Source organism: Apteryx rowi, unplaced genomic scaffold (assembly GCF_003343035.1).
Source record: "Apteryx rowi isolate R43461 unplaced genomic scaffold, aptRow1 scaffold_264, whole genome shotgun sequence".
Lineage (NCBI taxonomy): Eukaryota > Metazoa > Chordata > Aves > Apterygiformes > Apterygidae > Apteryx > Apteryx rowi.
In genome coordinates this window covers 250,416-272,434 of record NW_020449019.1, presented here as the reverse complement: position 1 = coordinate 272,434, position 22,019 = coordinate 250,416, and the positions used below count along the sequence as shown (strand labels likewise).

Below are 22,019 nucleotides of genomic sequence, written 5' to 3'. Positions count from 1 at the left end.
GCAGTTTAAGTAGAAAGGAAAATCATCAGGGAAGTGCAGGAAGAAGACTATAATGAAGTATTTATCTAGAGAATGAAAGGACCAATATATTTTAGCTTAACTTTCCTGAAAATAATTGCATTTCTTACCTCAGAACTCCAAGTACTTTACAAAGGGAGTACTGTCCCCATTTTACAGATGAAGACAGTGAAAAGAGGATGCTAAGTTCATCTTGTTTTGCAGAGCAGGGAGTAGAACCCAAGCTTTCTGATTTCCTAGCTCAGTGTGCACTTATGGCAGTCACTGGGCTGTCATTTGGAAAAACAGAGATTGAAATGGGTCCTTTATAAATCAGTTGTATAAGGTCTGTAAGGTGAAATTTAAATGTAGCTGTATTGAATCTTTTCTAGAATTGCCAGTTAAAAATATAAAATGCAAATAGAAGCAATTGCAAGCTGAAGCATGCCTTTGGGTATTAAAAGAACAGGCCAGGAGGCTTTTTCTTATTTCTTAGCAAAATAGACGTGAAGGTATAGCTCTTTTGAGTGTTTGGAGAATTTTTCACCAGTGATTACATTCGGAGAGACGAGATAGTTTTGGCCTCGCTGTAAATAGTTGCTTGGTTGCCTTCTAAACTTAATCGGTTTTTGGACACAGCTTGCAATTTGTTTGGAGTGAAATTCTGGTATAAATTTAAGTATACTGCTACCATTCCTTATGAATTTTTTTGGCACTTTAAGTGGTGCCAAAGGCATGAGTATTATACTACCTCCTTGATACTAGTTGTGAAGCCTGTGGGTCAAGGTGATGGCATGTTGGCAGTGCGGTGATTAATAGTGCATGTATGAGGATCCTTGGTTGTTGAGAACTTCTGGCCGCAAAGCGTGCAGGTTCTTATCAAAAACTGGGCCATAGAAATATGGAGTTGAAGCAAATGATAAATATGGCAGTGTTAGTGCTTGCAAGATTGTGTGGTTTGCTGATCCGTTGTAAATCAAGTATGGGAAGCCAGCTGCGCTGACAAAAGTACCAAAGGATCTTGGAGCTCAGTTCAGTAAGTGGCTTTTGGCTGTGAGTGTATAAATGTAGCAAGTTTCTTGCGTTCTATAATTCAGGGATTTGGAGTTCTTCAGTGGCAACTGAAACTCACCCACTCTGGCTATAGAGTCAACTGGGCTCTCAGTTTCCCTCTCCAGAGCAGGCTGCTTGCCTCCACCAGTTTGCCTTACTTAAGCCTGTACCTATTGCATAAGTCTCTGGGGGTATTTACATAAAGCATAATTAAAAATCAGACATAACCTAACTCCTACAATAAGTAGAATTAATAGTCTAATGGTATACACTCCAAATTAGTTTAGTACTTGGAGATTTTTTGGGGGGGCTTAATCTTTTTTTTTTTTTTTTCTTAACAAGTTTTAGATTTTTAAATTTTTTAACTGGGTTTTAGATTAAAAGTAAATACTTAGATTATATTGCCAATTTAAAACAAACTATTTATTAGAGTAATTGCTATGTCAGTAAACCCTTTTAACATTGCACTGCTTAAACTGTGTACAGAACACATCTTTGACTTCTGAGGTTAATTTAATGCTTATAAATTTTTAGCTTTGTATATTATATTTAAATAATGTAAATATCAGCATTTTATCCACCATAAGTAATAGAAATACAAAAAATTGATGCAAGTTAGGATAGATAATATTAGGCAAAAAAGCCTTCTCTTTGAAAGAAAAAAAAAAAAAGTTTAGCAGTTAAGGTTTTTCTTATTCTGACTAGCTCATTCAAAATTGAGCAAGTAGGCCTAACAAATTGGAAGATTTTCTTTTCTTTTAGAATTATTCATTGATTAGAAAACACTGAGGAATAATTGGTCAAGATTTCCAAAAGTATTTAGATGCCTAATGATGCAGATGGCTGTTTGGTAGGGTGTTCATTCATGTCCAGCCTGATTAGGCATCTAATTCTTGAAAAATCTCGCTAGATATCCTGGAAGTCTGGCCTGCAGTAGTTAGAAACAATCTATCTAGTTATAGCTAGTGCTTCCTATCCAATAACATCTTAAAATGAACTGATTTCTAAAAGTTCTTGCAAAATTCTAGTTTCTCTTCTGTGCAGCTTGACCCAGTTTGAGTAAATGACCTAAAATAAATGTCAGCAACTATTTTCTAACGATAGGTGCAAAAAGTAAAGATGTGAAATACTACTATATAATTATACAATATGTGGTGCATTCACTTGGTTAGGAGAGATTTACCAAATTTAGCAGAACATCTATATTTAGTTGCAAATTTACACATCGGTTTCATCAGTCAACTAGTTATAGTCTGGGGAAAAAGGGTTCATTTCAACGTTAATGCAAAGCAAGACTGCAACTGGGAAATTAAGAGTTCTCATGTTCTGATTTAAATTGGGGCTACCCAGCTGCTTCCTGGTGGAGTTGATATTGGGATGCTCTCATCTCTCCTTTCCTTGTCTCAGAGGATCCCCAAATGCAGCCGTAAGGACAGATGAATGATGCTGTTGCAACATTGTCCTGTACTTAGAGCTCAAACCATCCCTGCCACATTCATTTAAAAGAAGAGTAGAATTGGAAGGAAAGGAAATACAAAGTCACTCTTTTTTTTCTGTGCATGCATGTGGTCTGGCCTTTAGAACTGGGATCTGCTGCATTACTGGACTGGCATGCTTGTGAGGGAGTTCCAAACTGGGTTCTGGCCCCTGCAGGTGAGAAAGCTGCATAGCTTTGATCTAATTAAGTCATCCTGAGTTCCTTTAACACAAAGATACTCTAGAAGTACTAAGTCATTGTTGCGGGGGAGGGGTGCAAAATGCCTCTCTTCTCTAATTTAAAACTGAGAAAAGTTTGACTTGCATCAAAAAAGGAACCTTTCCTAGATTTCTTTCCTACTTAAAAAAAAAAAAAAGCTTCATGAAGAAAGAAAAGTAGCTTCTACATCTTGTTTGAGAACTCCTTGGAGAACTCAGTGTATCAGTTAAGCTCAGGACCCCAGGACTTCAGACTAAGCAGTAGGGTGCTTTAATTTCCCTCCTATGGATACCTTTCCTTCCTAATACCGGACCATGTACTCTATTGCAAATACTGTCTAAAGTCCTCTTGTAAAGCTTATCCCCCTGATGGGAATGTCTGTGTAAGGAATGGGATACTGTAAGTAAGATTTCAGAAATCAGTGGGTTGCTCAAGTTCTTTTGTAAACTTAGTAATTTTTTGAAAAGTGTCTGGCCTGAGGTGTTATTTTTAATATAAACCTTTTCACTGGTATCTCATGCAACCTTAATCTTCTATGATAGACTAAAAATTAGTTTATCTTTCAAATGATATAAATACTGTTTTTATAGCACCCTTTTACTGCAGTCCATGTCATAAAACCATGCTGTCTCTGACTAAGAGAAAAAAGCGGGCGCAAATGAATTAATATTCAGATTTAAGAGTTCATTTAGTTAGAATGATATACCAAAAGGTTACAACTCAGTCAAGCCTATTTCATTAATAGATAGATTATCTTTCCTTTTTTTTTCTGAAAACTAGCTCTCCCCCTTTGTTATAAAGGGGCAGAGGTTTCATTTTTGTGTTTTTTTGGAGGAACAGCTGAGTAAGTGAAATTTATGGAAATGCATCATAACAGGGTATATTTTCTTCCTTTTACTCTTGGCAATTCATTACTTAATGTTAGCTAGGAAAATGTTGATTAGTTGAAGTTTTTATAAGCTACTAGAAATGGCTTTCAGTTTTTGCAGTATTATGTATCATCTGTTCAAACACATCTAGAAAACATTTATGAATGACCATAAGACATTAAAAGAATTGGTCCTGCACAGGATCCTGTTATTTCCTAGTTGTGTTTCATGGGATGAGACTGCTCAGTCATCATTTTCTGCCTTTTGCTTTTAAGAGGGGTTTTTGCAGAGGTTTTTCAAACTTCTTTTCATCTTTAGCTCTTCTGAAGTATCCCGGAATCTGAAGGAAAAGTGTACTAGGTTGAGTGGAGCTATTCATGGTTGAATTATTATGTTTTGTTTATCAGAATGCTGGTAGTAAGTGAGAATAAGCATGTGTTACTGGCTCTTCTGTCCAGAAGTGATTTTGAAAATTATTTTTTCCTGTAGGACTGGTATACAGGTATTTCTTATTTGTCAAATAAGAAATGGAATGTTTTACTGTCTGACAAATACTGAGCCGACTAAAAAGTGTCTCTTGAATTATTTTAATGTGCCATGGACATAAAGTTTCAGCTAGGTCTGTAAGTTACTGTCCTCGTTTGCCTTAGTAAAGCACACAGATTATTAATTAACTAAGAGTTTCTAAAAGGAAAATCCCTAACCCCGTTGAACTCTTCCCTATCCAAAATCATGAATAAAACTAATGATCCCAAATGGCCGATAGGTAATAAATCTGTCCTGTTTCAAACCAAGACGAAAGAGATCAGCTTTTAGGGCTGAGTGGTCTACATCCAAGGCATGTTCCTCAATGAGGGTGGCTTCGTAGCATCATCTGTTATGAGCAAATGTTCATCTTCAACACAACAGGACAGCCGGGGAAAAGGGAGTCTATGAAGTAGACACTTAAAACACTTAGGATTTGTTAAGTTAAACTTAATACCTAGAGTAGAATGTACATCTTCTCATTGTTTTTTTCTAAAATACTTATGTTTTAAAGCCCTTTTTCCTACTACGTCTTGAGGTTTTCAGTGGAACATATTTTAGATTGAGACTCTGCTGCATTATTCATTATGATAGTTTTTCTTTAAGTGGGTAACTGATGGATTGGTAGGTACATTATGGGGTTTGCTGGTTTTGCAGTAGTAGAGCACACACCAACTTAATTATACAGGTTGTGGAAAAAAAGGCTACGACTAGCTTCAGCTCTGAGAACAGTAGGAAGCCCAGTATTATTTTCAGTCTGGTATAAACCTCTAGGTAACTTAAAATTGTTTAGTCATTTTAGATATTAAGACTACACTCTGCCTGAAAGGTACAGGTGGAGATGGGAACAGGTTATTTAATTACTAGATCACGGTACATTTATCAGATCCATTTATGTGCTTTTGAGTGCTGTGTCCCTTTGGATAGACAAGAGATCTTAAAAGGTCATCTAGAAATTACTTAGGTTATGTTTTTTAAGTTTGTGCATCAGTGTGAAAGGTGTTCCTTGGGGCTTAGAATACTTGCCATCTCAGTTAGGCGTGGGCTTTTACATCAGTAAACAAATGCATTTATTTATCTTGTGTTTCAAAGTTTCTTTCATTTTGTTTTAATGTCTGTGATTTAATACTTGAGTAAGTATTCCATCCCAGAAGCCCTGGATAAATTTATACAGCAATCCTACTTTATATTTCAGTGAAGTCAGAATACTGAGTTATACCTGTTGTTTCTTGAGTGGAGGTGACGAGAAGGGTAGGGAAGATTATTAAGGTATAAAAAATGTTTGGTTGGAGGGAATCTGAAAGCCCAAGGAGGTGGAACACTGAAAACATGATTTAGAGTTGGCTGAATATGTGAAAATATGTAGTGCTTAGTGTAAATTGTAAATGATGCTTACATTAGGTTTACTGGTCTGTCTTTATTTAATGTTTTTCTTGAGTATGGAGACTGTACACATCGAGAAGAGGTAGTCAGTTTACTGGGATTCATGTGAATTCTGAATATACTTCAGCCATCAGTTCCAGTTCTGTATACGGGCAGCTCCTTGTTGCAAAATAAAAGATTCATTTGTCAATTAGGAAAACTTTAGTCATAGTTATGCTTCTGTTTATCAGACATTGAATATGTGATGGCTGTAGCCTGTTTTTTGACAGGGAATTTTATGAAGTAGTGCCTGAAATAATGAGTAAGCCTTGTTGCTTTCTCTTCTGCTCTGCAAAGGAACTTTTTAATGTTGCCTGCCTCTTGTACTAAGAGGACTCCATCTGCGTTTTGTGCCTTATTTTTGTGATGGTTAACTGAGGGTACAGTTATGTCCTGGTCTTGTTGTTGTGGAACCGTGTTTTAATAAAAATGAATTGCAGATTTCTTCTTTGTGGAGGAACCTGAAATCAGGCAACTTTATCCAGAGACTGCTGGGTAATGTGTGATAAGATGTGGTTTGTAGTATTCCAAAACTACTTAAATTATTGTTCAATTTTGATTTTGTCATTGACATAAGGATATCTGGTGTCAATTGATTGCTTAAGAAGGAAAAATTAGATAAGTGATTAAACTTGTTTTCTGTAGACCATTTGACAGGCCCTTGTTCATGAATGACTGCTTATGAATTTTCTGCTAGTATTAGCACAGGAAAATTGGAAACCTAGGATCAATCTTTGACATGGAAGAGTAGTCCTATAAAGCATTAATTCTGATTTATTATTTTATCAGCATGTTTCAAACACTAGCCATAATTTTCAGAATTGACTAGAGACTTTGGGTGCCAGACTTGAAATCCTTTGATGGGGCCTGACTTCTCAGAGAGGAGCTACTCTCTGCTGCCACAATATTGGGCCTGTCTGGTTGCTGATTTAGCACCCATCTCTTTTAGGAGCTTCTGAAATCAGAAGTTAATGCTGGGGTTGCTTCAGATGTGTGCTAGCACATCAGGAATATACCACACAGTTTTATACCTGGACATCAGACTTCTGGACCATACTTGCTTTGAAAGTTGCCTTCCTTGTGTCCATTGACAAGGTGTAAAGTTAGCACTGTATGCATCCTTCTACTGCATCTGCAGTAGTTTTTGCAGGATGAACCCGTATTTTGAAATAAGCACGTTACAGACCAGATTCTATATCTGCTTGTTTCATTATCTCGTAATTGCTTAATATATTTTGGAATAAAGACTGTCCTGGGCCAGCCTCCAATTTTTCAGCTTTCTATTGCAAGTGGAGCTAACAAGATTCATGTCTCCCTCTCCTCACCCTCCCCCCCCCCAATTTGTTTAAATGCATGTAAAACTAGAATTTTTATAGATCAATAAGCTAACAAGGCCTGCAGGTACTAACAGCTCTGCTCAGATTTTGGGGGGGCTGTGTTAGTCAGGTTTTAGCTTCACAGGGAGCCAATCTGATCAAATGGCTTGTCATTCCCAGGAGAGAATGATGCTGTTACAGAAGGGTCTGATAAGCAGGAACTGTAAGTCTTAACTTTCTGCCACTTTATTGAATTTCTATCTGCTGTCTTTTTTTTTCCCTGAGTTTTCTGCCCTTTTAGTGTGTTAAATCAGCTCATGAAAGGGTCTGATAGCTGTCTGACTTGCCATAAGCTGAGCAATGGTGGGAAGTAATGCTTCTTTTTTCACTACCAACATGGTAATGTTTCCAAGGACACTGCAGCCTTGGGCCAGCTTACACGCATTGTATGTTGTGAGAACTCCTCAAAATTGTAAGATTCATAGGGCCAGAGCTGGAAGATGATCTTTTAGTGATTAACAGATCTTAGGGACATATCTCTTCTCAGGCTAAAATTTATTTTTTATTGAGGGAATTGTCTTCAGAAACTACAGCTCAGGCCGAACAGAGCAAATATGCATCTTATTGATGATCTATTTCAGCTTTGTATATATATGAACTTTCAGAACATACAGGCTTAATTTGCCTTAAGGAAGCCAAGGTCCGTGTATATCTATAAAGATTTATTTAGATATATGTCCAAATAGAATTGTCATACAAGTAATTTGGAGGATTACCTAATATAAAAGAGAAACAGGTAGTAGTTTATTTGTATTGTAATGCTGGTCAGAAGTCTCAGTCAAGGACTCAGATCCTCGTTATTTGTAGTCACTTTACAAACATAACACAAGGAGACTTGCTACCTCAGAAAACTGTTAATGGCTTGGGTGTATCTGGAAAATTCAAGATTAAGGAAGTGATTTGCTAGTAGCTTTCTCTTTCCAGTCAACGCTTTTTGTAAAGATAGTCTTCCCAGAAATACTAGTTCAGCACGAATAAAAGCAGAATGGTACAATGAGCTGCCTCTGCTGTCCTTCTCTGCAGTAAAAGAAGGAAAGAATGGTGCTGGTACAGCTAGAATAGGAAGCTTTTCCATCATGCATGTAGCCTATATCAGTAATAGGCTATTTGTGAACAGGTCTGAGCTATTCTGGGAAAAGTACTTTTTTGCCAGTAACTTAGAGCTTAGTTCTTGTTGGCATAGAAGTATATCTTTAAAAAAAAAAAAAAAGTAACTTCAACACAATGTAGAAAAGATCAGTATAGATCTAATATTAGAAAATATATTTCTAAACCTATCTGTCATTGCCTGTCTTATAAGAATTGCTAGTGTTAGCTGTGATTTTTAGTACTTGCGAAGCTGCCTTTACATACCCCTGACCTGAGGTAAACTCAGTCATGGTATTGACATATAAATACTGATGTAGTTGAGTCCAAATAGCTGTGAATGTAGCAGCTATAGAGGGAGGGAAGAACCAGTGTGTAACTGGATCTGTAGAGCTGTGAGGTGGCTGCAGTCCTTGGCAGTACTTCAGTAAAGGTCTGTCATTCCTGTGGACGAAAGTGAAACACAACAATGTAGTGAAGTGCACTGATGTTTACTGCCCTGTCCACAGGTTCCATATAGCTAGCAACTTGCAACATAATTTTGAGTTCTTGTTTGGGAATTGCTTCTAGTTGTAGTTACTTTGGCAATTAGAATAATATCTTGAATCTGTATATTTCTAATGAGCCTTACCAAGTAAGATGCTTATTAACTGCCCAAAGCAGCTTGCAAAATAGTCCCAAAATAGCACAGCGACTGGTTACTCTATCACTTTGCTACAGATCTGATTATGATAGAGCAGAGTGCCTAAAATTTGCAACATGAGTGTTATAGTAAGTCTTCCAGAAGTGTTAAAGCTATATATGTTTTTTACAAAGTTTACTTTTTATTTAAAAACTTAAACTTAACTTTGATATGTTTGTGGTAGGGTTTTTTTTTTTCCTCTTTTTTTTTTTTATTAATAAGGGGTCATAGCCGGTTATTTTCAGTCACATCTGACATCTGGTTGATTAGGTAATTCATTACTCTATTGTTAGAGATAAGGTATCCAACTGTGTGAGAAACTGCATCTCTTTACCGAAACGTCAGCTGTTCTTACTTGAAAATGCATATAAAACTTGTTTTGAAAGACTGGTAATAGTAGAGCTGTTTTAACATTTCTGCATACAGATTTTCAGTATTTTCACACTTAAGGTATATTTGTATTATGGATATGTTATTAAGCTGTTACTAAAAATCAAAACAAAAACTAAAAATTGATGCTGAACGTGTGCAAAAATAATGGAAGCAGCTGCCTTTCTTGCATTTAAATTTATGGCAAATGCAGTGCTGTGATATAAAACTAACACATACTGTATATAAAGCAAGATTTTTGTCTGAGTCTTTAAATATGTAAGGTTTCTGGAAGTAGAGTTGCAAACCTAAAGACGAGCTGAAAGGCAATAGGGTTGTTTGGTAACACCAACTGCACTAATACTAATCCAGTTTGTGCCCTAAGTAAAAGCTATATTTCTAATTCAATTTTAGTAAGTAGTGTTTACACAGTCAATCTTAAAAAGACAGACTTTGTTCTAGTATGAATTTTAGGGTGCATGTAAGCAAAATGCGCTTCCTGCTAGAGAGAGAGGAGCTCCTTGCTAGGTGATAGAATATTTGAGTGGAGAGTTAACACAGATTTAGGCGCAAGAGGTGTATTGTTGCAGGTAGTGTCCTGTAAGTACACAAGTGAGCTTGCACTGGCAGCAGTCAAGGAGGAAATAGTCCATATCCCTGCTTCAGTGCGTTAGGGCAGGGTCAAAAATGAAGTTTTAAAATTTGCAGTGGAACAATCTCTGGAAGGTTGATACAGGATTGATCTGCCTGCTTTTGTCTAGGGTGTTGTGAGGCTACCCATGGAGCTGAAAGGTAAGCTAGCCAGAAGTCACTTTGAAGGTTGATGTAGTATTTGTTGTTTGCAGTTTTATCCCTTTTGGTACATCTTCAAAGGGGAGGACTGCTGTTAAATTTAGCAGGGTAATTGAAAAAGAAAAAAAGTCCGTTAGCATGCAATGCAACTTCTAGTATATAGTTCTGAACTATATATAAGGGATAGCCACTTACATACGTGGTGAGATTCCTTTTACAAGTCACTGGGTCACACACACATTATTGCAATAATGAATAGTATTTCTAGCTGAAGTGCATATTGGTGTAAGTGGCTTGTCCACAGCAAAGTGCGTTGCTTTGTGTGGGGGAGAATAATGAAATACTCTGAAGTGCTCCTGTGGATAAGTGTGAGTTTTTCCAGAAGTCATTTATGTATCAGACCTTATACCAGCAGGGAGCTCTTAAACTTGCTAGATGAACATAACCTGAAATTTGAATTCTGCAGAGGGGAATCTTAGTGTAGGAATATATTTTGCTGTCAGTCATAAATGGCTGCTCTTCTTTGTTTGTAGAAATAATATTTATCACTCGTTAGGTCGCTAAGCTTCTGCTTTTTTAACTCTCAGCTCTTCTTCATTGTGACAATTCTTATTTTAGGACTGTTGTGTGTTGTCTTGATAAACATAGAAGTCTTGCTTTTTAAAGCCCTAAATGGTAGGCTGCTGCCTTGGCTTTAATATTTGTGCGTTGGCACACAAGTTATAATACCTGTAAGTTAGCCAATATTATGCGTATCCAGCGAGATGTGGAAGAAATGTTCTGTATTCTTAAGCTACTCTTTCTCCCTAATGCCCGTTTTATTCGTACACTAACATTGTGTTTGGTTGGACACGGGTTGATTGGCTGGACACTAAGGGATAATGTTACGGAACATTTACATATCAAAAAGGAGAAGAAATTAACACAAGACGATCCCGCACAGCAGTGCTATGTGTAGTTCCCCAGACTCATGTTAACATTCTTCATACAATAGGGCAGTTACTGAGTTTGCAGATGGCCTGGTTTGATTTTTGAAGAGTAAACTATCCCTTTCTTAAGGTCATGTGGATGGTGTGTCATAGGACTGAATGTAGTGGTAGTTTACTGCTGACATGTGAGGAAGATAGTGGGAGGGAATTGAGAATTAGGGGGAAATAAAGATGAGACTGGGACAAATGATGGCAATAGTTGTATAACTAGCGTATTTCATTTCTAGGGGATATTGAAGGTACCAATAAAGCATTGAACAGATAATGTCTAACTATGAAATAGTGTCTGTGTTTTTATTTAAAATTTACTGAAAATAGAGGGTGATATGTCTGAACTTGAGACAGAGTCTTAAATGTAATTCTGCTCTCATTAGAGTATGAGTCAGGTATCCTCCTTATTTACCCTGGCAAGCTGTCATAAAACTACAATGTTTTATGTAATTCCATGAACTTGCATTTTATGTAATTCCATGAACTTGCATTTTGAGATCATGTGGGCCACTGGTGGGACAGCGTTATTGGTGCTGAGTTGGAATACCTGCTTGCTTAACAGTTATACGTATCTGTTCTTGTCTAGAAAATGTTAATGGAACTGGATATTTTGTTTTTGAGTTTATTTTAGTCAACCATCTTGTTTCTACTCTAATAAAGTCCTTGTGCTATATTAGTTGAAATTAGTTTTAAAATGAAGTAATGGAACTGAAAGGGTTCTCAGGAAATCACTCGTTCCATCCCCAACTCTCAGATAAGTCCAGCCTTACCAAAGTCTTTACTGATAGATTTTTTTTTAATAACAAGGTAGATGGACATCTAGTGACAAAGATGTTACAACCTCTTGTGACCATCAGTTCTGGTGACTACCTTTCCAAATGTCTACAGCTTTTTTTGTAATGTTTAGTCTAAGTCTCCCTTGCTATAGTTTAAACTGTTGTTAATTGTCATTTTCTAATATAAGCTATTTTTCATGTAGAGTTTATTCCTTTCTGCTTTCAGCTACCTTTTCAGTGAATTGATCACATGACTGTCAAGGTTCTATCCTGTAATCTGTATAGTTAAAACATTATTATGATGGTGTAGTTAAATTCTGTGGTGGGTTTTGTAGTATTTTAAATTTACTTTGAAATTTCAAAAATGGTAAAATTATTTTTCTGACTTGGCAAACAGGTCGAATCATTTATTTTGGACCAAGAAGATCTTGATAACCCAGTACTTAAAACCACATCGGAGTTATTCTTATCGAGTGCTGCGGAAGGTGCGGACTTGAGAACTGTGGATCCAGAAACGCAAGCAAGACTAGAAGCCTTGCTGGAGGCAGCAGGTACACTGTTTGTATAGTATTTTCTGAAACTAACTTGCACACAGATCTGGCAATCTGTGAATACCGGGTCAAAACTTACAAGTCTGGAAATTTACTGTGGTGGTGGGGAGCTGAGCATAAGAACAAGCTCATAATTCTTACAGGTGTTGAAGGTTGCTTGGTTCAGTGTTTATTTACATCCAAAGTTAGAAAAGATAATTTGAATTAAATGGTATTTCGTTGACTAGATTAGATTACATATATTACAAGAGGGAGGATTAAAAGGGAGAGAATGGAAGAAAGTAGGCTTGCTAAAGTGATGTTTTTCTCTCTAATACTATGGTCAATATATAACTCTTCATTATTTCCAGAAATTCAAAGGTGAAGCCCTAGTTTCTCTGTTTTGACTTTCACAAAAATATGTTCCCATAGTTCTGAGATACAGCTGTTGAAAAATATGTACGTAATATTTAAATTACAGAACCAGAAAAGGTGAACATACTGCCACTACACTTGCTACTTTTCTAGTAAAAGCTTGATTAATTTAAACATTTCTAAAATTTGTGAATCAGGTGTTTGCAAAGAAATTGAAAATTACTAGTCTTGTTTCAAAATTCCAGTGACAAAATGATGTAAACCCCACTGCTCTGAAGAAAATCCTGGTTTTGATCATTGCTATAGATAGCTTTGCATCTAAAGGATAACTTCATTTCGGGAGTCAGAAGGGGTCAAGGCACTCAGGAGTCCGTCTGTCTTTGTATTTTGACTTAAACTGTGTTTTTTAGATTTGATTTTTTTTTTTTTAAATCTTTTGTCTGCATAAAGTTGCAGCAATTTAATTAAAGTTGGAGTCCTGAAGTTAATCTAACCTGATGCAACTCCTGCTGACTAAACTTTACTTTGCAGGATAGATAGAATATTTCTGGGATAATCTGGACACTCAGATTTGAGTAATCTGATCCCTTTTTAAGGGAATTTTTGTTGTTCTTGTTGTTTAAGAGAATCAGCAGCATTTTCTCACATGTACCTTGATGACTGATGTCTGCTAGAACCTGTTGCTAGCTTTATAAATTGTCAGTGGAGAGGTCTTACGGCTAGTGTTATGAGGGCAGTTGGTCCCTGAGTTATGTGCTTACGTCTAGGTTTGCAGCATTCAAAAGGACTTCAGAGTATTTAAAAAATCTAGGAGGGACTACTGCTTCTTGTAATGTCTATAAAAGTACTTTCTTTAGATTTCTAAACAGTAGTTTGCCACTTGTCCTCAGAATCGGACAATTCATTTTTAGTCTTAGGTTTCCATGCTTTGATTCTCCTAGTGCTTTGAGTAGGGTTGGAGAAAATAGAACAGAAGGAATCTGAAAAGATGAGCAAACCTGCTGGAGCCCTTTTGGGCTCCATCTCCTTCTCTAAAAAGACCAGACAAAATTAATTCCATTATGTGGATATGAATATGTGAGGTCAAAAGACTGAAAACACTCTTGAGAAGGTCCTCTAACTAAGGAGTACTTGTCTTTTCCACTGCAAATTCAGACACTAAAAATATCATTAGACTAACTTAACAGAGAGACAGAGATTCTGGTAGTTTATTAGGAAAAGCTGCAATTCAGAAGTATTGAAAAGGAAGCTAGTGTTTCTGGGAGAAACTCCAAATATCTTCATAGGGGTTCACAATCCTGTGTCTGGTTCGACTGAAAATGCCCTTTCTTCCCTTTTGTGAGCCTTCTAGCTATCCATCGTGGCAACAAACAGTGCTATGCTTTATTGTTTTGCAGTCTGGGGAAAGCAAGTTAGTCCCCAACTTTAAAGACAGCTTGTGGAAAGTAGATGACGACGTGGAAGCCTAGAACAGTTGCATGTACAAATAGTTCAGCTGCAGTCTTGTCTGATGTGCTTTTCTGGGGTAGCTTGGCCTTCACTGATGCGATCCCTTCTCCTGTGTGAGACTCGATCCTAACTTCAACCTAAAATAGAATTGGTCTTGCAATTAGTGTCTCCTAGGTTTCTTAGTATTCCTCACATTCAAGGTTCATCTCTGTGTCGTTAGGATCTTAATGAGTATGACTTAAAAAACTAGTTTTGCTTATTCTTCCTGCATCCTTTAATGTTCAGATCTCACATGAACATGCTGGTTATTACTTCTGGAAGGTAGGTACTAGCAACTGTGGCCGGATGAAATATTCTTTTTCAAATCACTTATGCAGAAGTGGCTGTCAGCCATTGCACTCTGTGAGACTTATGATTTTTTGTTGTTGTTTTTTTTTTTTAAAGTAACTGTCTTGATTTGAGAGCCAGTTAGGCCTGTGTATGCTAGTGTAGAGGCCTGAGTTTGAGTAGAACTGTCTATAAATTTTTTCTATGCATTGCATTTACCCATACATAAGGATTCTGGATGTCTTTTGCTAGTTCAGCTTGTTTATTCTGCTTATATTTTTGAGTGTTTAGATATCTTAATGTTTTGTGTTCTTGGATGCTGAGTGGTGACAGCCATTAGTAGAATTTCTAGCATAAGATAGCCTCCCCCCTCCCCCCTCAGCTAATATAGCAATAAAGGTACACATACGTATACATGTGCACATACACACAGTAGTTAGATTCCTTACATTTAGTAGATCTTCTAATGACCTGGCTGATTAGCTTTAATTTGGACAACCAGACTTTCTTCACTGATCTGTTTGAGCAAAGCATAAGCAGTCTATTTTTATGAAAAATTGAGTACCTTTAAACATCCTTCAGTCCTGGTACTATTTCACAAAAAACCCCCTAGTTTTAAATTCTGAAGACTGAGACACTCATATCATACACGTTCTTTTTCTTCATAAACCAAAGAAAATTCCTATTATAAGAATTAGATCCTGATTTTGGAAAGTAATTCTGAACAAGCAGAGCCTTTTTAAAATTATTATTATTATTTGTTATTAAAAGGAAGCTTCAGTTTTGACTGCTAGTAGCAAAAGAGAGATTTATAGCTAAAATAACCTATGGAAAGAAAACAATACTGTTTGGAGATATTTCACCTCTGCAGAGCCAGTGTTTCTATTAAATAGATTCTTAATATTCTGACAGTGGATTCATATTCTGCACTAGAAACTTTCAGCTCCACTGTTAGAGCAATGTTGACTTCTTAATATTCCAGCTCTAAAGAATTGCAGTTCTTTTGTGGAACTTCAGTAAAATTACCTATTAAATGTCTTTTTTAGAGACAGTAGTTGACTGCTGGAGGATAAGAACTTCTTGCCACTGTGAATTAATGGGTGTCATGTAGGTACAAGAGTCCTTCACCCTCTCTAATCCATCCTGGCCATTTAGAAGAAACAGAGGTCTTGCTTTTCTTGGCAGATTCCTCAGTGAGTTCCTCTTCTTGTGTTTTTAAAAGGGGCAAACACACATCTAAAGAGTTGGGGAAAAGTCTGACAGGTTAAAGCTGTTTAATTTTCTGGTCCTTCTTTTTATAAGCATCAGGAAGGGTAGATGGCTTGCTTATGTAGTACAGTCCTCTTTCTGGAATGCAAGCTGTTCTTTCTTTCCTCTTTTAAAAAAAAAAAAAAAAGTCTTGGTGAAGCACATGAAGCACATGATAAAAGTCCTGGATGCCTGTTTGGTGTGTTCTTCACTTAAAAAATGCAGTTCCTCAGAAAGTTATAAAATGTGAAAATGTTAATCCTTGCAGTTTAAATATCATGGTTTTAGTATTTCAGCATGGTTTTGCTGAATTTTGTGAGAAGGGATACAGAATGTTGCTGAACTGTTCTTGAACTTGAGGAAAATACCTTGGATGCCTGTGACCTTAACAACAGATCTTTGAGCATGTTCCTCCTCAAAGTGAATTTGAATTGCTTTGACAATGAAGTGTCGAAGAATACATGCAGAAGAAAGTGCAGAGGATTTCTTTGTCTAGCACTAAACCACTTTAGATTCCTGCTGAGTATCTACACAGGGAAGAGTTTTGTTAGTACACATGACTAGTTATAGTAAAGGACAGAGCACTAACTGTGTGCTGCCAGCTTGGTGCCAAGCTGACACGTGGACTTTTTGTCAGTAACCTTGTAGTCAGTGCTGGGAGTCAGCATCTTAGATCTTGGTACAGGTATGCTTGGTACTTCTGACATACAAAATGTGAATACAAGTTTGCTTTGGTCCCAGAATAGATTTGTATAGTAAGATGACTTGCAGGACCTCAGGAGTAACCCGTTAAGAAATCCTACTATTGCTTACAATACTACAGAGAGGCTAGTGAGAAAATCAAGACGTTTTGGAGAAGAACCAGTGCTCAGCCAAGGATTTGCTTAATGCAGCAAGTGCAAGAAGTCCATCCCTGTATTCAAACAGGGAGCAAAGAGTGGAGTAGAGTCATATTTTGGCAGAAAACAAGGATCTATAAGACTAAAAGTGACTAGAGACCCTTGCACAAGTAAAGCAGGTTAGTGTATTTTAGAGTTTGGAAGATCAGATGCAGTATAACTGCTGTTTGAAGTAAATGGTCAAAGAAAAATCTGTTTTTAATAAGAAGTCTCTGTTAATGCTTGGTGAATTTCAATAGTGGATTGAGAAATGAGGGCCTGGTACTTTTACTTGGTAAGATGAAGAGGAAAAAAACCCACAAAATTTGTATGTATTCTGGAACTAGGGAGGGCAGAAAGAAGAAGCAATCACCTACTTAGTGTAAAAAAAAAAAAAGAGAGAGAGAGAGAGAACAGAGGTCAAAATATGAATGGGCTCAGATAAAATCTGCCTGTTTTGGAATAAACTGAAAGAGTAGAGTAAGATTCAGTAATTGTAAAATTGAATGCTTTCCAGTGTGAATATATCTCTTTTGTATGTTTACCCACTCTCCATGTCCTCAAGCAAACCTCTTTTTTTGGTGATGTGACCAAACCCTTTCCTTTTTTGTTTGTTTATTTGTTAACAGTCTTGTTTGGGGAAAGTCTTTTCAGTAAACCTGATGATAAAAATACTTGTTTTTCACTGGGGCATAAGCTGTAGTTTGCTTTCATCCTGTATCTGAGAAACCCTTTGGAAAGTGTTGAAGAGTGGGCTAGATAAGTTCTTTGATCATGTTGTGTATGAACAATTAGATTCATGTTTAGATCTGGTGTTTCTTTTCTTAGGGTTGATGAGTAACTTACCTGTTACTGATTTAAATGAAAGTGGGCATTTAATGCGTTAGAATCTTAACCTCTGAAGGGTTATCTCCAGCAATTATTTTGTCTGATCCCCCCCTTCCCCCCCTTCCCCCCCCAGAGTATATGTATCAAAAAAGGAAACAGTTTTCATCAATAAAATCTGAATAGGCTACATTCTAGGAGTTTCTTTAGAAGTCAAGGCCGTACTACTCCTAAAATCACAACTGTTTTGTTAACTGGAATACTTTTGCCTTTGGAGATACTGGCACCATTACAGTGACTTACTCATTCTCTTTCTTCACCATCTAAAGATTCAGAGTGGGAAGGAATATATGGTATGTGAAACTTACAGATGTGTTGTGCTTTTGTATAAGTTGGATAAGCTATCTGAAATTTGTGCATGTAATTGAATCATTAATATTGTTTCTTTGAGCTTTCTGTAATGAACTCATGATAAAGTTTTTTGCATGATTTAAGTATTTTTCTAATCTATTGGGCCTTTCCTGCTCTTAGTCAAATTAACTTCAGTATTTTGAAAGTGCTTTAAATGTACCAGCTTCATATTTTTTGTTCTGTTCAATTGGATTTTGCTGTGAAGAACTGTTTTTTCAATTGTCATAACGTTTAAATTGATGCTTTCTTGTATCAGACAGCTAAGCTGTGTTATTTGATCGGAATGCTATGCTTTTGGAATTCTTTTCTCTGACAAAGATGGTTCTGAGATATTCACTTTTCCATTTGTGGGGAGGGAGGCAAGACAAAAAACTTAAGTTTTAACTTGTGAAGTATTAGAACGAGCCAGGGTAATTCTCAATCTCTTTAATCATCTGCTTATACATCAGAGGTCCTCGTTAATCAGTGAATGCTTTATGACTATACCATGAACAATTTATGTAACTCCCTTAGCATTTTTTTTCCCAAGTCCTGGATATATTTTTACTAGCTCAACTTCTTCGTCCTATTGTACTTTTGCCTTATTTTATTTTTCCCAAACTTAGGATCCTTCTGCAAGACTAAATCCTCTTTGCCCTCCTTTTCCAATACGGAGATATTTCTGGTTAAAAACTGTTATCATTTGGTTATGATCTTCAGGACTTCTTGTTATATTAGTGCTTGAAGTAGCCTCAGACAAAGAAAGTAAGAAGGGACAGTTCAGGCAAGACAAAAGAACCAGTGCTTTATTTATCATTCTGCTTAGTGCCGGAATTGAAATGAAATTTAGCCCGTACCAAGCTGAAATCCTAGTATTTTTTATATATGTGCTTTCTTCATCCATCAAAATGAAAATACCAGGTTCAGGCTTTGCTGTGGGGTTAATAACGCTGCGCTGGATTTTGCGTTACTGTTGCCAGTTTGAGTAGAGGTAGGTGTGTAATACTGTGGCCTGTACTGGGAACCTGGTATCCTTTACAGAGTAGAAGGGGGTATTGTGGCACAGCTACCAAGACTCTCAGTCTGACAGTTGGGAATCTTTTCTTTTTACTCTGAGTGTTCTTAAAGTAAAGGTTTCAGGAGTTTTTGGTTTGGGTTTTTGTTACAAAAGAAAACTAATAATTTTAGTCAGGAAAGAATAGTAATATGAGCAGGCTAAAATAATTTTAGGACATGGAAATGTGTTGAAACAAGCATTTATTTTGATATTCTTCAGGTTTATGCTTGCTTAGAGGTGGTAAATAAAGATCTTGCATAACAAAATTGCGTATAAGCTAGTTCTGTGGATCTATGATATTAACCAGGTGCAGAAAAGAAATTGAACACTAACTCAAACCACAGAGGTCACTTAAAACTAATGTTCTGGAAAATGTTACTGTTAACCAAAATATCTTATCCATAGAATGTATCCTATTTGGGTATGGTGAGGATTTCTTTGTTCTTATGTTTCATTTGTGTGCATGCTGTTTTATCTTAAACAGATAGCTAAAGGGATGCTTCTTTCTTTCTTTGCGATGCCTGCATAAGAAATGAGTGTAGATATCACCCTTCTGAAATGAAGTTGTTACCACCCATGCAAGCCTGAGTTCATCAAATGTGGCTCTCTTCTTGATAAAGTGCATCAGGATGGTGAGGAGATAAAAAGCCTGTGTCTCATGCTTATATCTCCATCAAGAAGACTCTTTTAATACTTTATAAATAACTCAAGGTTACGCAGAATTGGTTTTAAGTTCGCATTTTCTGATTGCTTTCTGCATGTCATTCATGCAACTTTTTGTAGCACATGATGATAAAACATGAGTTTAAAACCACTTAGAATATGGTTGGAATATTAAATGAATGCATTGTAATACAAAGAAGTGAAGAAATTGGGTCTGAATCTCCCCACTCGGGTTTCAATTTTATTCGGACTTACTGATCTTACTGGTGAAGGGTGATGGCAGTAACTAGTGATAGCTACTTAGCTCTATACTAGTCAGACTGGTACATCAAGTTGGTGGTAGTCTGAATGTATAGCCACCCATTCTGGGGGTGATGGTAAGTATCCTGTGAGATGTAACATAATTACATTGGAAACAAAGCTACTTGTTATCCTTTTCTGTAAGAATTGCTTAAACCCTCAGTTTTGTGTACTGTGACAAGTCTCAAGACATTTAAAGAATTAACTTTCTTAAAACAGAGCTCTTTTTGGCTGACTTACAATACATTGTTTTTCTACCCATTTTGCAGTGGTAGTAAATGATGGGATTTTAAAAAATATCGGAGGGAACTGAGATTAAATTGAATCATTAATACTTGTCAGTAGATGTCATAACAGGTGAACTTTTTTTTTTTTTCCAATTGGTAATTAGTCTTTAGCAAAATATTACTATTGTATATTTAGGAAGCAGTTAGAGCAAACATGTGAGTCTCTAGAGAAAAAGAATGACAATATAGTATATGCATAGTGTAAATTATCGAATTCTACTTATTTTTAAAAAAAATCAAACTAATTTTCACCAGATTACATGAAATACCTTATTAGTCGTCATTGATTCTCCAAAGGGAAGCAAGGATTTTTTTTTTTGCAGTGAGGCATGAGTAGTTTCATTGCCTATTGTAAATTGTTTTATTCCTTTTTAGAGGTAAGTCCTCATTTTGAAAGCTAAAAACTCAACTCCCTTGTTTTAAAAGAGGCTGTAGCACATAAATCACCGTTTTGTGCAAGATGCTTTTTTCTGAAGTTTTAATTTTTTTATTATGTAGATTTGATACCTTAGCTGTGGTAAAACATTCTTTAAACGATTTTCACAGAATTTCACAGAATGGTTGAGGTTAGAAGGCACCTCTGGAGATCATCTAGTCCAACACACCTGCTCAAGCAGGGTCACCTAGAGCACGTTGTACAGGATCATGTCCAGGTGGGTTTTGAGTATCTCCAGAGAAGGAGACTCCACAACCTCTCTGAGCAACCTGTGCCAGGGCTCTGCCACCCTCACAGTGAAGAAGTTTTTTCTCATATTCAGATGGAACTTCCTGTGTTTCAGTTTGTGCCTGTTGCCTCGCATCCTGTCACGAGGCACCACCGAAGAGAGTCTGGACCCATCCTCTCGACACCCTCCCTTTAGATATTTATATACACTGATAAGATCCCCTCTCAGTCTTCTCTTCTCCAGGCTAAACAGGCCCAGCTCTCTCAGCCTTTCCTCATAAGAGAGATGCTCCAGTCCCCTAATCATCTTTGTAGCCCTTCTCTGGACTTGCTGCAGTAGTGCCACATCCCTCTTGTACTGGGGAGCCCAGAACATTTATATTTTAGTAATGTATTCTTTGTGAATATGAAGTATTTAAGTATTTGGGGATAAACACATACCAGGAAATGTTTTTTTTAAAAAAATACCACTTTGCACAAATTTATCCTGTGTATATCCATCAAGAAAATACTTGCTGTGGGAACAAAAGATACAGTGCAGTCCTGTAAAGACTTTTTCCCTGTGTAACAAAGCATGATCTCTAAAACACCAATTATTGTCCTTTAGCCATTACCTTTTCCTAAAGTTTTGTAGAGCTTTTTAAATCTTTATAAAAATATTAAAAAAAAAAAATCTCAGTAGATCTGGTTTTATCTCCTCCTCTTCCCTCTCCCCAGGCAAATTCAGCTGTGCCTGTGCCATTCCTGACAGTTTGTCAAACCAGTTCTTAAAGCCATCCATCTCCAGTGTTGGAAACTTCACAACGTGCCAAGCCAATTGCTGTCCTTAGGATGAGAAGGTTTTCCTCATGTCTATCCTCAATCTTATGTGCTGCATTATGTAACTTTGCAGAGGGGATAGGGGACTAAACTTCTTTGGAAGTGTTTCATGGAGAAAGGAGGAAAACAGTCATACTAAAGCAATTGACAGTTTTTAAGTGGTGTTGCTTTGGCTGTGTGTGTTATGCACCATACCCCAGAACAGTGTTCCCTTCTTTTTTGCAGCCATCCTCAGAATCTACTTGGAGAATATCACCACCTTTCTCGGTTTTTCTTTTCTTTAAGCTAAAAAACCCTGTATCTTTCTTCTGTCTTTGTTCATGTTCTCTAGATCTTCATCTCCTCTTGTTCTCTGGAATCTCTGCACATATCTCCAGTTGTTGCAGTTTGCCCCAAATTAGTCATATTACTCAAGCTGAGCTCTACTGATACACAGAGAGTAGGAGTGTTATTTCATGTGTCCTGCAAGCTGTGCTTTTGCTTATGCATCCCAGTTTGTTGTCTGCCTTTTTGCAGCAGCAGGGGACTGTTGATTTACGAGCTGAATTTGATTTTGTTTAAATTCACCAGTACTTTTCTGAAAA

General features: G+C 36.8%; 1 protein-coding gene across 18 annotated transcripts in view; it reads left to right on the top strand.

Annotated features, from left to right (window-relative positions):
- LOC112967126 (ankyrin repeat and KH domain-containing protein 1) overlaps nucleotides 1-22,019 on the top strand; it is a 128,406-nt gene that overhangs the window by 3,029 nt on the left and 103,358 nt on the right. For all 18 annotated transcript variants that reach the window (XR_003253858.1, XM_026067914.1, XM_026067918.1 and 15 more), the window contains exon 2: nucleotides 12,021-12,174. Coding sequence is in view for 17 of the 18 variants with exons in the window: in XM_026067914.1 (XP_025923699.1) it covers nucleotides 12,021-12,174 (154 nt within the window). In the remaining variant the exon portion in view is untranslated. The remainder of the gene's footprint in view (nucleotides 1-12,020; nucleotides 12,175-22,019) is intronic.